General features: G+C 46.2%; 1 protein-coding gene across 1 annotated transcript in view; it reads right to left on the reverse strand.

Annotated features, from left to right (window-relative positions):
• Positions 1 to 2,100: 2,100 nt before the first annotated feature.
• LOC311152154 (vasoactive intestinal polypeptide receptor) overlaps positions 2,101 to 13,405 on the reverse strand; it is a gene marked incomplete at its 3' end in the record, with an annotated part of 110,251 nt that continues 98,946 nt past the window's right edge. Inside the window, exons 10-13 of the mRNA XM_084203003.1 lie at positions 9,782 to 9,873; positions 5,178 to 5,307; positions 4,526 to 4,567; positions 2,101 to 2,292 (exon numbers count right to left, since the gene is read on the reverse strand). Of these exons, the coding sequence (XP_084059129.1) occupies positions 2,101 to 2,292; positions 4,526 to 4,567; positions 5,178 to 5,307; positions 9,782 to 9,873 (456 nt within the window). The remainder of the gene's footprint in view (positions 2,293 to 4,525; positions 4,568 to 5,177; positions 5,308 to 9,781; positions 9,874 to 13,405) is intronic.

The raw sequence follows: 13,405 nt of genomic DNA on the forward strand, positions 1-13,405 counted from the left end.
TGGCCAGCCTGGGATCACCAGCACAGTAATTCCAGGAATTTTCATGTCCTCCTATCTTCTGAGGACCTACAGGCTGGGTAGCCATGGCTGCACTGTGACAGGATCTGAGCTGGCTCCCTGCAAACTCAGGACTGCAAGTTTGCCCTGGGTAGATCACAGCTCCTCGTGGCCCTTTACTGACTCCAGCCCCCACGCTGTTCTCAGTCCCAGAGCTGGAGAAATCCTTTGGGAGCACCCAGCTCAGCTGATAGCAGACTCTGGGAGTGGTTATAGCATGGAACACCGCCCTGTCAGGGCTCAGAAAGGAGCTGGATCTGCCAGTCTCCTCCTGTGCTTTGTGTGGTTTGGTGGCACCCTTTGCTTAAGGCCAACAACCCCCCAACCCCACCAGGCTGCAGGTGCTTCCCTCCATTGAACATTCATTTCACTGTGGAGAAATAAAGCAGGTAAGTCGAGCTCTCTGAGCTCTAAAAGAGGAGCCCACCTCCCTCTCCAGTGCCTGTGTTGGTGACCCAGACACTCCTTTTAGTAGGATGGCAGCAGCTGAATTGCTGAGGGTACACATGAGCTGGGCAGGGATTTCCCACCCTCAGCATAAAACATTTTCAACCCCACTTGTTCCAGTTGAGTGGGACACAAACATGAGCATCTGTATCCCTGTATTTTCTGTCTTCTGACTGAGTTTGGGACTGTGGGGCTGCCTCGAATGAGCAGGACAGGGCTTTAGCATTTCTCCTTTGCCTCTCCACCACAAAAACAAGAATTAAAAAAAACCCTACTCCCTTGGTTTTAATGGGATCCATGTGCATTCTTCAAATAGGAATTGCCCCTGTGTGGAAACTAATAGGCCTTCAGAAAAGAGGTAAAATGCACACAACACATCTTAAATATCTAACAATGCCTTCATATAGGATGAAAGCTCCCCAGAAAAGCTGAAGAAGAAATCTATTTAATAGCTCCTTCCCTCCTGCCTCCCTCCTGGAGTGCCAGTTGTATGCTGAGAACAACCTTGTCCTGATGAAAGCAATTTAACCTGCTGCTGTGACTCTAATTTTTTTTCATCTGGAGAGTGGCTCCTTATGGCAGCTCTGATTCAATTAAGGATTACAGGGCCCTATATTTCCCTTTCCTGACAGTGTGTGCTAAGCAAGTGCAAATGAATTACAGCCCAATTATTTTCCCCTGATCCCTAATGATCCTGGGTGCATCCATGCACCGAAATCTATGGGACAACTTAAAGAGAATGAAAAAACACAGCCGTGCTCTGCTTTTGGCATCTGGCCCTGGTTTTTATACATGCAAATCGAGTTTCCTGTTCATGGAACACAACCAAGCAAAACACCATGTCACCAACACAGTGCAGAGAAGGTCCTCATGCCGGTCCTTCTCAGTGATCTGCTCTTCCACAGGGTTTCTGGAAAGTTTCTGCTCCCAAGGATGGTGGGGAAATAGCAGAACACACTGGGGCATCCTCTGAGGGGCTCTCCTGGTGCTGCAGCTTCATCTCCACCCATGTAAAACGTGGGGGCCATGTGCTGGCCTCTCCCTTCCTGCTCATTTTCCTCCTGTCCCTTCTACCCATGTCCCCAGCACCATCTTGGTGCTGTATCATCACCTGTTATCCACAGGAATTTTGGCACATTCATATGTTTGGTGATTTTTTTTCCTGCTTCCTGCTTCTGTCTCTCCTTTACTGGCTCATTAAAAAAAAAAAAAGAAAAAAAGTGCAATTTGTCTGTTTGAGAGATGCCAGTTCTGTAAAGACACTGAGGCTCTCCCTCCCTTACCCCCAGTACTTCATTATTTATGACACACCAGCATCTCCCAGGCTGTCCTCAAGCAACTTGGACAGTTCCTCAGAGCTATCAACCCCTGAGGGCTTGAAACTGAAGAGTGAAAGGCCTGAAAAGAGGAAGAGCAAAAGTGTTTCTCTGCCTCTTGGCTTGTCCGATCTCATCCTGGATGCCAGCGGCTTTTCCAGTTGCGTGTCCTCCGTTGGCTCATGTGGAGCAGGTCATTTCACAGGGGTTTGTCATGGGATCACCGATTCCCAGGGATCCTCGTGTCTCAGTTTTGGATGCTCAGTGCCTGGGGAGCCTCTCACACCAGGGAGAACTCGGCCTGGAAGCCGGAGCAGCGGCGCGTCTTTGGCGAGCACTTGGTCAGCATGGAGATCTGGGTGCTGAAGTTGGTGCCGTTGCTGCCCAGGGAAGGGTGGTGGTACTTCATGTCCGAGCCCAGGAACCGCTCCAGGTGCCACCTGCGCCACTTCCTCTTGAGCTCAGCCTGCACCTGGGCGTGGGACAGACAGAAAAGGCAGCACAGGGCATCACTTGATGTTGTTCATAGAATGACCAGGTTGGAAGAGACGTTCAAGGTCATCGAGTCAGCCCAGCCCCAACAGCTCAACTCAGCCCTGGCACCCAGTGCCACATTCAGGCTTTGTTAAACACACCCAGGGATGGGGACTGCACCACCTCCCCGGGCAGAACATTCCAGAACTTTATCACTCTTCCTGTGAAAAACTTTTTCCTAATACCCAACCTAAACTTCCCTTGCTGCCGCTTGAGGCTGTGTGTGGCCACATTCCTCCTCACGGAGAAAAGCAAGGCACAACTTCCCAAGGATATTTCTGGGAATCACAGCGAGCAACCTCAAAACAGCAAAAACCAATTCTTATCTCAATTGCTGCTCCTCTTGTTGTTCACAAGTGGAATGCCTTGTTTACATAAAGGGAATTGGTAATTGGATTCTGGTGTGTTTTGATTCATTGGCCAATTAAATCCAGGTGTGTGTGGGGGGGATTGTTGGCTGACAGTCACAAGATTCTGTGAAGTTGATTTGAGTGCTTGTGCAGATTCAGTTTAGATGTAATGTAATATAGTGTAGAATAATATAGTAAAATAAAGTAAATAATTAGCCTTCTGATATCAGTGGAGTTCTCCTCATCATTTCTCCCTCCCACGGGGGTCATTTTGATTTCAGATAACTGTGTGCTCTGGTTGTGTCAGTGCTGCTGCAGACAGAGCCCAGCCCAGCTGAGCACAGGCACCTTTCAGGAGCTGTGAGAGTGATGAGGGCAGCCCTGAGTCTCCTTTTCTCCAGGCTGAGCACCCCCAGCTCCCTCAGGGCTCCTCTCAGGGTTTGTGTTCCCAGCCCCTCTCCAGCCTCGCTGTCCCCTCTGGATGTGCTCAGTGTCCCAAGGTCCTTCCCAAGCTGAGGGGCCAGAGCTGGGCACAGCACTCCAGGTGTGACCCCAGCAGTGCCCAGGGCAGGGCAGAGTGACCTCCCTGCTCCTGTGGCCGCTCCATTCCTGCCCCAGGCCAGGAGCCATCGCCTCCTTGGCCCCCAGGGCACTCTGCTGGCTCATGGTCAGTCTCTGCTGGCCGGTGCCCCCAGGTCCCTTTGTGCCACTGCCCAACCACACCATCCCCAGCCTATTCTGACCTGATTGTGTGAACAGCCTTGGGTAACCCACTTACCCCAGGGGCAAGAATTACTTTATAAAGGTCACTTCATACTTCTGTAAAGGCCACTGAACTTGGCTTGGCCAGAAATTTTAACCACATAAAGGGATGTTCCAGTCAGTAAATTACTGGAGCAGAAATCTCTGAACTTCATCAGAAAGAATATTCTTACTGATACAGTCAAGGTGCCAGACTACTTAACTTCAATGACAACACTTGGTGAGTATAATTAAGATGCTTTTTTTTCCACTGCCCTGGTTTTGGTCCAAATAGAAAGGATTTAACTACAGCTTGTTTGTAAAGCTGTCAATACAGCTGTGCTTTTTTTTGACAGAAGCTGCTTGATGCTGCTCAGAGTGTTTACAGAAATAACCTGGTCTATGTCGTCCCAATTCAAATCCTGAACAAACCTGACCACTGTCCTTGTCCCCTTCTGCAGCCCTCCAGTGCAAATTTTTAGGTAACAACATGAATTAGAAGGAACAGCTGTGTCTGAAGGGCTCTGGGAAAAACAAACACAGGAACAGCACAATGCCAGGATGAGAGTGCCAGGACTAAAATGTGGGCAAGTCAAGATTATTCCTGCAAGGCAGAAACACGTTCACCTGCACTGCTGTGTGCAGTCACACCAATGCCTGTGCTGGTTTTGGCAGTGGATGTGATCCTGGAGGGGATTCCTGGAGGCACTGAGCATCAACAGGGCTTAGGTGGGATTTATCCTGCCCTGCTGAAGGTGGTGCTTTGGGATCAGGGATTGTGCAAGTTCACACAGGAGCTCTGCTGATGCTGTCTCATGAGGAGAGGATGGGCTCAGCAGCAACGCTGCAGTGCAAGCACGAGTCGTGATGTGTTTATTAATTATTGTTACTAATTGTGCTGAAAACTGTCAGGCAAATGGTTAAATTGCTTTCCTGGAGAGAGAGGTGTGATTTGGATGCTTCCCCCCAATATTGTAACACCAGAATCAGGAATGGGACACTTCTCAATGCACTCTCCACATGCATTCATTCTGTCCTAGCTGCAAACATTAACCAAAAACCCTGATGGTCTGGTCTTACCTCTCCATTGAGAAAGCAGTACAGAACAGCCACCACAAATCCCTGGGGAAAGGAGAAAACAGGATTTTAGCACTACAGACAAGGGCAGAGTGTAGATCCATTCAGCTCCCAAAGGAGAGATCACACAACCACAGAATTGCTCAGATTGGAAAAGACCTCTAAGGTCATCAAGCCCAACCATTCCCCCAGCACAGCCAAGTCCACCGCTGCCCCATGCCCCCAAGTGCCACATCTGCACAGTTTTTGAACCCTTCCAGATGCCAGATGTGCAGTGATGATGATGCAGACAGGGATGTTAATCATAATTCACCACTGAATGAAACTTGCTGCTCAGAGCCCCATCCACCCTGCCCTTGGCCACATCAATAATACAAAATCTGAACTGAGGTGTTTATTTTACTCCCTTTAGTATGAAAAAACACAGACATGCCAATGTACAGAGGAACATTTTCTTTTCATTTCCTAAAATGAGGGAAGAGAATCTCCTTCTGGAAGGCAAAATATAAATTCATCTTTCATCCTGGCTAGGCTGGAGTGAGTAGATTTCCCACAAAGGTACAAGAGCAGTGTGGGGCATATCCAGAAGAAAACCATGTACAGCTCTTTGCATTTGTCCCTGGTGACAGACCTGGTGACCCAAATGGTGGCTTACCTGGAATGACCCAACCACGAGCTCAAAGACCAGCTTCACTTCTGCTTTGAAATTGTCAGGGAAGAAAGCAAACATGATGTAGTGAATGCCAAAGAGAGGGATCAGCAGCAGAGTGGACTTGGCCAACCTCCTGTTGGAAAGACAAACATGAGGCATGAGGGGAGAGGGAAGAGGGTAAGAAGCTGAGGAATCCTGCAGCTGAGCCCTGAAATAAACCCTGAAAATTTATTATTTCTCCTTGTCCCACAGACTGCAGATGGCTGGTGATTTCAGACCTGGTGGCACCATAAAATGTGACATTTTTATTCCCAGTAGCTCCACTGGAGGTATTTCTTTCTCCCTCCTCTCTTCTTCCCCTCCCACCAGAGATCTTTTTTTCATCTCCACAAGCTAAATCATCATCTACCAATGTCTTTGTTTGCCTGGGATTTCTGAAAATTACAGCTTCTGGGAGAGAAATGGTATGTTTAGCTTGGAATAATGACAGGCTACTGCACAATGAATGTCTCCAAAGGAGGGGGATGAACAGTATTAGTGCTTAATGGCATCATGCTGGGTAATCAGGGGTCTAATTAGGAAGAGATGACAATGTATTAAGTGTAATCATTATTAAAAAGTAGCTGGCAGAAAGAAAATGAAATCAAGGGTCTAAGGATGCTTGTGGGTGTTTTGTCTCCCTTGGTCACTCGTATCTTGTGACATCTCCCCCTCTCTCAGAGGCTTCTGGAGGAAATAAAGCTAAGGCTGGGATGTTGGAAATATTCATTTTCCACCTGCAACCCCTCCACCTCCAAAACCTCATCAGGCTCAGACCTCTCAGACCATCCTCATTTATTTGGCACCTGCAGGAGCTGGTGGGAGGCTGATGTGGCAGCTTTGTGCAGAGGATGCTCATCCCTGTGCCTGCCAGAGCTCCTCTGTAGCTCTCCCTGGGCCTGGCCCAGAGACAGCTCAACATTAAGGCTGTGATTGGAGGCTGTGGCTCATCCCAGGCAAAATGAAAGCCTGCAGGAAGATGAGGAACTTTACAGGAATTTGCCTTTCCCACCTCCCTCCCTGGCAGGCACATCCCTGCTCATAGGGATCCAAAGTCGGAGTTCTCTGAGGAACATCAGCTTAGAGGAGGAGATGTGATGCTACCTTTGTGTCCCACATTGACACAGATGCTGTTTGCAGCCTCCAGTGGATTAGAAAATTTCATCTTATTATTGCAGACAACATTGGGGCCTTAATTACAATATTTTCCCTCCTGGCTGAACTGTGGTGATGGAAAGAACATTAATGACAAAACTTGAGCCCCCTCCTCCAATCTGCACACCTCACCCCAGTCTCTTGCTCCCAACACTGAGCTTCACCAGATACTGAGTTTTAGATTTTATTTTGGCATCAAGGCAAGGACTCTGTGATTTTTAAAAGACTCCACCACCTAAACACTGCACTCAGGAAAATCATCACCCAGTCCCGGTGTAATTTCTCCCAGGAAGCTCAAGCCTGGCTGTGCTGGAGGCAGAATTGCTTGGGGAATTGTCTGAAACTGGTTAAATCTGCTGGATTCTCAAAACCCTCATTACTCTGATTCCCAGCACATCCCAGACCTCCCCTCTCTGACAGATACACGTGGTGACAGGTAATTTTGGGAGAGCAGGTGTCCATTAACCTGCATGGAACCTGCTCCTGTCCTTGGGACTGGGCAAGACTGGACCAACATTTCAGTCACGCTCCTTGAAATCATAATGGAAGAGTTACTCAGAGGACTTTAATGACAATATTGATCCACAGATATGGAGAGAATGGGGAGATGAATTTTGCTCAAGTTTTCTGTCGCAGAAGACAAATTCTATTTGCCTGAAATTTTGCTGTCCCATTCTTGCACATGTCCCTGTCATTTCCAGAAACCTGTTTAGGGAGACTTGTTTTTAGAGCTTCCAGTACAGTTCCCTGTCTGCAGCATTAATGAGGGAGTCAGCAGCACACCTGAACTTCCAGCCTGCAGCTAAATTCAGACCTTTTGCAGTTGAGCAATGCTGTCAGCATGTCAGCAGGCTTTGTTTGTAGAAAATAAACAATATAGAACACACATGAGAAGGAGGGAGAAATGCAAATGAGCTATCCAGGATGCTGTTCATTTAAAACAGATTTGTCTCAGATTTGGCAGGAGGAATGCACACAGAATCACAGAGGCATTAGGTTGGGAAAGACCTCCCAGCTGTGCCTGATCCCCACCTTGTCCCCAGCCCAGGGCTCTGAGTGCCACATCCAGGCCTTCCCTTGGACACCTCCAGGGATGGGGAGCCCACAACCTCCCTGGGCAGCTCCTTCCAATGCTTCACAACCCTTCTGCTGAAGGAATTCCTCCTGATGTCCAACCTGAACCTCTCCAGGCACAACTTAAGGCCATTTCCTCTCATTCTGTCACTTGTTGCCTGGGAGAAGAGCCCAGTCCCCATCTGGCTCCGACCTCCTTTCAGGGAGTTGTGGAAAGCAACAGGATCACCCTGAGCCTTCTCCAGGCTAAACACCCCTAGTTCCCTCAACATTTCAGCAGAAGTTTTTTGCTAAGAACTGTTGGGCCCAGCAGTCAAACCCCAGAAGTCTCCACAGATTTCTGTCTGAAAGTAAAAATCTTAGGACCATGCTGAGAACTTGCCTTGGTGGGGCCCAGCCTTGAGTTTCAGACAATTAATATTTGTTTCCAAAGGAAAGTGGGGTGTCTTGTACCTGCTGCAGTGAATTCAGTCAACAGGGTTTTCCAGATGTGGCTGGTGGCCAGGTGCCACTGTACAAGGGGACAAGTGTCCCATAGGTTTTCTGTGTCCTGGGTGACCTGGGGGACAGGTCCATGCAAGTATTGGGAGTGTCCTAAAGCACCTCATGTGGCTTGGAAACCTAAAATTCTAGGGCCAGGTTGGAAAGAGCTCTGAGCAACCTGGGATAGAGGAAGGTGTCCCTCCCTACGGCAGGGGTTTGGAAGTGGAGGAGCTTTAAGGTCCCTCCCAACCCAAAATGTTGTGGGATTCTATGATTTTGTGAAGTGAGCAACTGATTAATTCCCTAATGGAACTGAGCCATCTTTCCAGGTGGCGAAGGGAGGTGAGGACCTGTGGATGCCAGGATCAGTTGTCCTTCAGCAGAACCCCCTGTTGAGCAGGTCAGTGAGGGGAGCTCTGTGTTTTACCAACATGCCCTACGTTTGTTTACAAGGCAAAAAGAGCTTTCCTGGCAGCTCCACCTCACTGGAAAATGTATTCTGAACCCAGAGCCCAGCGTGACCTCTGAGATAATCTGGGCATAACTCATCAGGTGCACGTTGGCAGCACTTCTGCTGAGGTGAACAGGAGCCAGCAGTGCCAGGACACTGCTCAGTACTAGAAATTATTTAAATATGCTGATTTAATCTCTGCACCTGCTGCAAACCTGGGGTGCAAAGATAAAATTCCCAATTGGAAATCCAGAAGGGCAGGTGGTAGAAAGCACAGGGTCTGGTAATGTAGGTGTGTTGTGATGACAGAAAAATAGGTAATTGGCTTTGGCTGCTGCCGGGAAAATTAGGGTAAAAAAACTGGCATTTCCTTTCATAAATCTGAGAATCTCTCGAGGCAGATGAAATGAATAATTCACCATCACCAGAGAGAAAGTCTCAGTGCTGTGGCTGGGCAGGATTTAAGGAACATATTGTTACTTTTTTCCATCCTGCAGGAAGATGAACTGAGATTTTTCAGGGTACCCAAAAGCACAGCTCCCTCAGAAGACAAAGATTTACAAGCAGTGACCATGTAGACACTGGACTCTCTTCTTTTAATTCTTTTCTAGGAAACATTTAATAAATATCCGGAGCAGAGCCAGAACAGTGGGAAGAGTCAAAAATAACCTTGTCTGGACTTTTATTTTATTTGCATTGAAGCCAGAATAAATCTATGATAGACATTTCTTTTACTCTTAAAATACTGCAGCTGAGACCAGCCTTGGCCATTGAGAGACATTGATCTCTCTGGCATCTTGTTCATTATATAAAGCCCCATTAAGGTCAAACTCATATCCCTGGAATAAAAGTATTAAGTCAACTAAAACTTCTAAGGCAGTGATCCTTCTCAACAGCAAAGAGAAATGTATTGAGTTAATCCAGTCTTGTTTAGAGATCTCTTTTAGGATAAGGAAAATTTGTCACAGATCCCACTGAATGGTAAATTTCTAGATCTTTCCTTCTTTAAATCTGAGGGTCAGGAAAAAAAGGCTCTGTACTGTGGAGATCAACATTTTGTTTTCAATCAGGGTCCTTCTGCCTTCAGAATCCAATAAATATTAAATATTCAAAGAAAAATTATATTTGGCTTCATGATCATTATTATTACTCTCATTTCTTCATCATTAATCCTTGTTGAAATCCCTCTCACCTGCCACAAACTGACATAAAACCTGCCCAGCTCTTTTAGGAAATGCTCCATTTCCTGATTTTTAATCTGCTTTAAGCAATTAAAATTAATTGATTTTGATCAGTGCAGACAGATGCAATCATGATACAAGATACAATAATGAACTATCAAGCAGCCAGGCAGGTTTCCCAAAAAACCACTTTTAGGATAGGCTTGGAAAAGTTTGGGACTTACGAATATTGGCTGGTTTCATTGTGCCCAACATCTGGGGAATGCAGCTTCTGGACTAAGATACGGATGATGCAGATGAAGAGGATGAAGTTCACCTGTGGAGATGGGAAGAGAGGGGTAAAACATCAGCATTTTCCTCCAGGGAAAAGAGCCCATCACTAGAGGGGAACCCCTCTCACTGGAATGGTTTTTGCCATGGAAGGAGCTGCCGTTTAACAAGCCATGAGCAGAGAGCCCCTCTCAGGGGCGGGGAGCACATGGAAAACCGACACAGGATGGCATCTTGGGCCTGACATCAGCCTGCTTGGGACTTCGTGTCATACATCCCAAGTATGATGATGTCAAGCCCAACGAGCACAGCTCCGCACGACGTCCTGCTGCGCGCGCGCGGAGGAGCCGCGGCGCCCGGCGGCTCGCGAGGCGGTGGCATGGGGCCAGCTGCTGAGCGTGGTGAGCCAGGGAAACCAAACCAAAGCACGAAGCAGGATCCACTCCAGCGGGCCTCTGCTCAATCCTATTTGATGCCGTAGGATTTAGGCTTTTTGTTTTTCAGATCCTGTACTGCTTTAGGGTATAGGTCTACAACTCCATAGCCTACCAGCTGCTGTTCTCCCGTCTTATTCAGACAAAACAATTCCTCTCTAAGCCTGAAACTCAGGGACACCTGACTGTCTCAGGCCCTGAAAAGTATAAACAAAAATGAGAAAACTGGGGGTATATGACTTCATTACCTGAAGCTGTACTTGGAGGATTTGATGCCTCGGGTTTTAGCTTTTCATTTTTTTTCAGATTCTGTGCTGCTTTAGTGTGTGGGTCTGGGTTTCGTATTAGGGGATGGTGAGCTCTCTTCACAAAGTAGGGAGACAAAACAGTTCCTTCTCTAGCTGGGCACCAAGGACTAATGATCCAAATCTCAGCCCAAGAGCATAAACAATGTGGGGTGAAGAGAGGAAAAAAAAGGAGGATGGGACTTTATGGGCTGGAGCTGTGGTTGGACAATTAACTCCAATATGCAAATGGACCAGAATTTATGAAAATGTGAGATCTTGTGACCAAGCCCTCTTTTACTTCCATCTTGGAGGCATCCGGGCAGAGCCCTGACTCTGGCTCCAGTACTGCCAGGGTGTGGCCTTTGAAGGCTCTTCAGTAAATATCCTCTTTGTTCCCCTTAACTCTGTATAGCCTCTGTTCTAGCTGTTTAAGGCATCAGTATAACCTCTGGTCTGTAAATGGACCAAACTTATAGCTGCATGAAAAACTCATGGCCATCATCCATCCTGGGTGTAGCCCCTCTCAGAGGTTTCTGACTGCCCAAGGTGAACCTATTGAAGGTTCACTTTTATTCTCTTAATCTTGTCTAGCCTGTTTTAGGTAGCCACTCCAAGGCATCATATTGGCCATGTCCTGTCTTGTGCAGCAAGGGATAGACCTCACCAGGGCAGTGGGGAATGTTCCCTCCTGGGATGTTAGACCAGAGCAGCCTGGCTGATACCCCGATTTTAGGTGGTTCTTTTCACCCCAAAATCTCACAGTGCTCTACCAATGTACCCAAGCAATGCGAACCCTATTTAATAGCAAAGGTGTAGAGCTAGGAATGGGAATGTCCTGATGGCATGAACTGAATGAAAATCTGCTTCTTTCAAGGTCCTCTCTGTTGAGTCATCCTGTTACTCATGCAACACAGACAACAGAAAAGCAATGACAGATTTCTGGGGATTAGTTCAGTTTTAGTTTGGCACACAACCCCTTTCTTTATCCTTTCATGGTCAGTGAATGTGCAAATGATTCTAGTTTTTAGAGGCTCAGCAACTGGAAGGGATTGTGTTAAACCAGCCAATCTGATTCCCTGCAAAAATAGATGATAAGATTTCTTCCAGCAATTCCTACACTTATCACAACAATAGAATAAAACAGACTGAAGCCCGACTCTCAAATAGACAGTCTTTCTTCAAAGCCTATGAGTGATTGGATATTCATTGCATTTCTTGGTTATGATGCATTGCTTAATCACTTCTTACCTTTCCTGAGCAATTTATCATAGTTTCTGTTTGTATTTACTTCCTTAAAAAATGGTTTGCATGTCTAATTTGGTGGGAAGTGAAATTTATTAGTCCCAACCAGCATTATCTAGATCAACTACACTAATGATCATTGATAACACACAGGCTGCTGCAAGGAAGGCAAGAGTGGAGCAATTAAATTCTGACTGTGTTGGCTTGGAGAGGTCAAGAGCAAACATGGAATGGAGTGTAATGTATGGGCTTGGCATAACCTTGGAATTCCATGGCAGAAAATACAGGAATCAGGATACTGGAGAAGGTGCTTAAAGTATTTTTTATCCCTAGAGTATGATGACCATACTCTATGATCATAGAGTAAGGTGATCAATGTGTTCCCCGTGCTTAACACCTTGTACACAAGATATATCTCATGTATCATAAAGATCTTATAGATCTTGTCTATGTATTTCTTCCTTGTACACAAGATATTTCTCATGTACCTCAAAGGTCTTACAGATCTTGTATATCTATTTCTTCCTCACACTGAGATATCAGCTGTATTCCCGTGGATTTGGAGGGAATGCTGCATTGGCCCCTGGAGAAACCTGCTGTTCATCAGCCAGTGGCCATCATGCCCTTCCTTTAGGACAGATTTATAGGATATCTGCTGAGGGAAAATCAGGAACTGCTGGGTAAATTCTGTTTGGCAATGAGGAAAAGATTTATTGGCCAAAAGAAAGACCCATTGATCTGAGGAGAATAAAAGGGTGTATTTTTTGACTGAAATCTTATCTCAGGAAAGGGAAAATGCTATCTATAGCTTTCCAGGATGATATAAATATTTGGAAATGTGTCATCTAAGTACTCTATTTCTTTCCAGTGACGTAAACAGAGCAAGATGTCATTATTGAAACTTTCAGTCTGGAATTCCTGCATGATAAATGCCACAGAAAAAAAAAAAATAGTCTTCTTGTAAAAGTCATAATGTACATGGAATAAGAAGAATGTCTAAGGAAAGATTTTTGTTTAAAGAGATAAATTTGATTTATTTCTGTTGTATTTTTTTTTTCTTCCCTTCCCACATCCTTGACTTCATTTAAGAAAACTCAAAACTAAGTTTAACTCCAGTTCATTTGATTTTAAGGCTTGGATCCAGGCCCAACAGAGCAATGTTCAACAAGGATGGAAGGGCCCAGAGTTCCTGAGAAGTGTCCTGGTTTCTATGGTCAGGATTGATCATATCCAGAGAATGAAAATAAAATAAATGAAAATAAAACACTTCTGATGATTTTTCTGGAAATTAGCCAAACTCCTCTAGAACTTACTCCAAGAATATGCAGCTAGAATGCAACTCTGTACTGCATGCAAGAGGCAAATTCCTGAGGGAAGTCATCTGTTCCCTTTTTATCTAAGTGGAAATTCATGGTGGGACTCATGTTAATTTGCAGTGTTGACATCTACAACTGAACAAGTCATCCTGGTCAGCTCAGAGAAACAAAACCCCCCCTAGCACGGGTCATCTGATGGAATTCACTGATTCCTGGGGCAAAATGAGCCTTTCCTGGATGTCCAACCACATTCCTCCACCTCCCATGGCCACCCCACCAAGGAGATGGAGGTGGTCAAA

Source organism: Fringilla coelebs (assembly GCF_963513975.1).
Source record: "Fringilla coelebs genome assembly, chromosome: 1".
Classification (NCBI taxonomy): domain Eukaryota; kingdom Metazoa; phylum Chordata; class Aves; order Passeriformes; family Fringillidae; genus Fringilla; species Fringilla coelebs.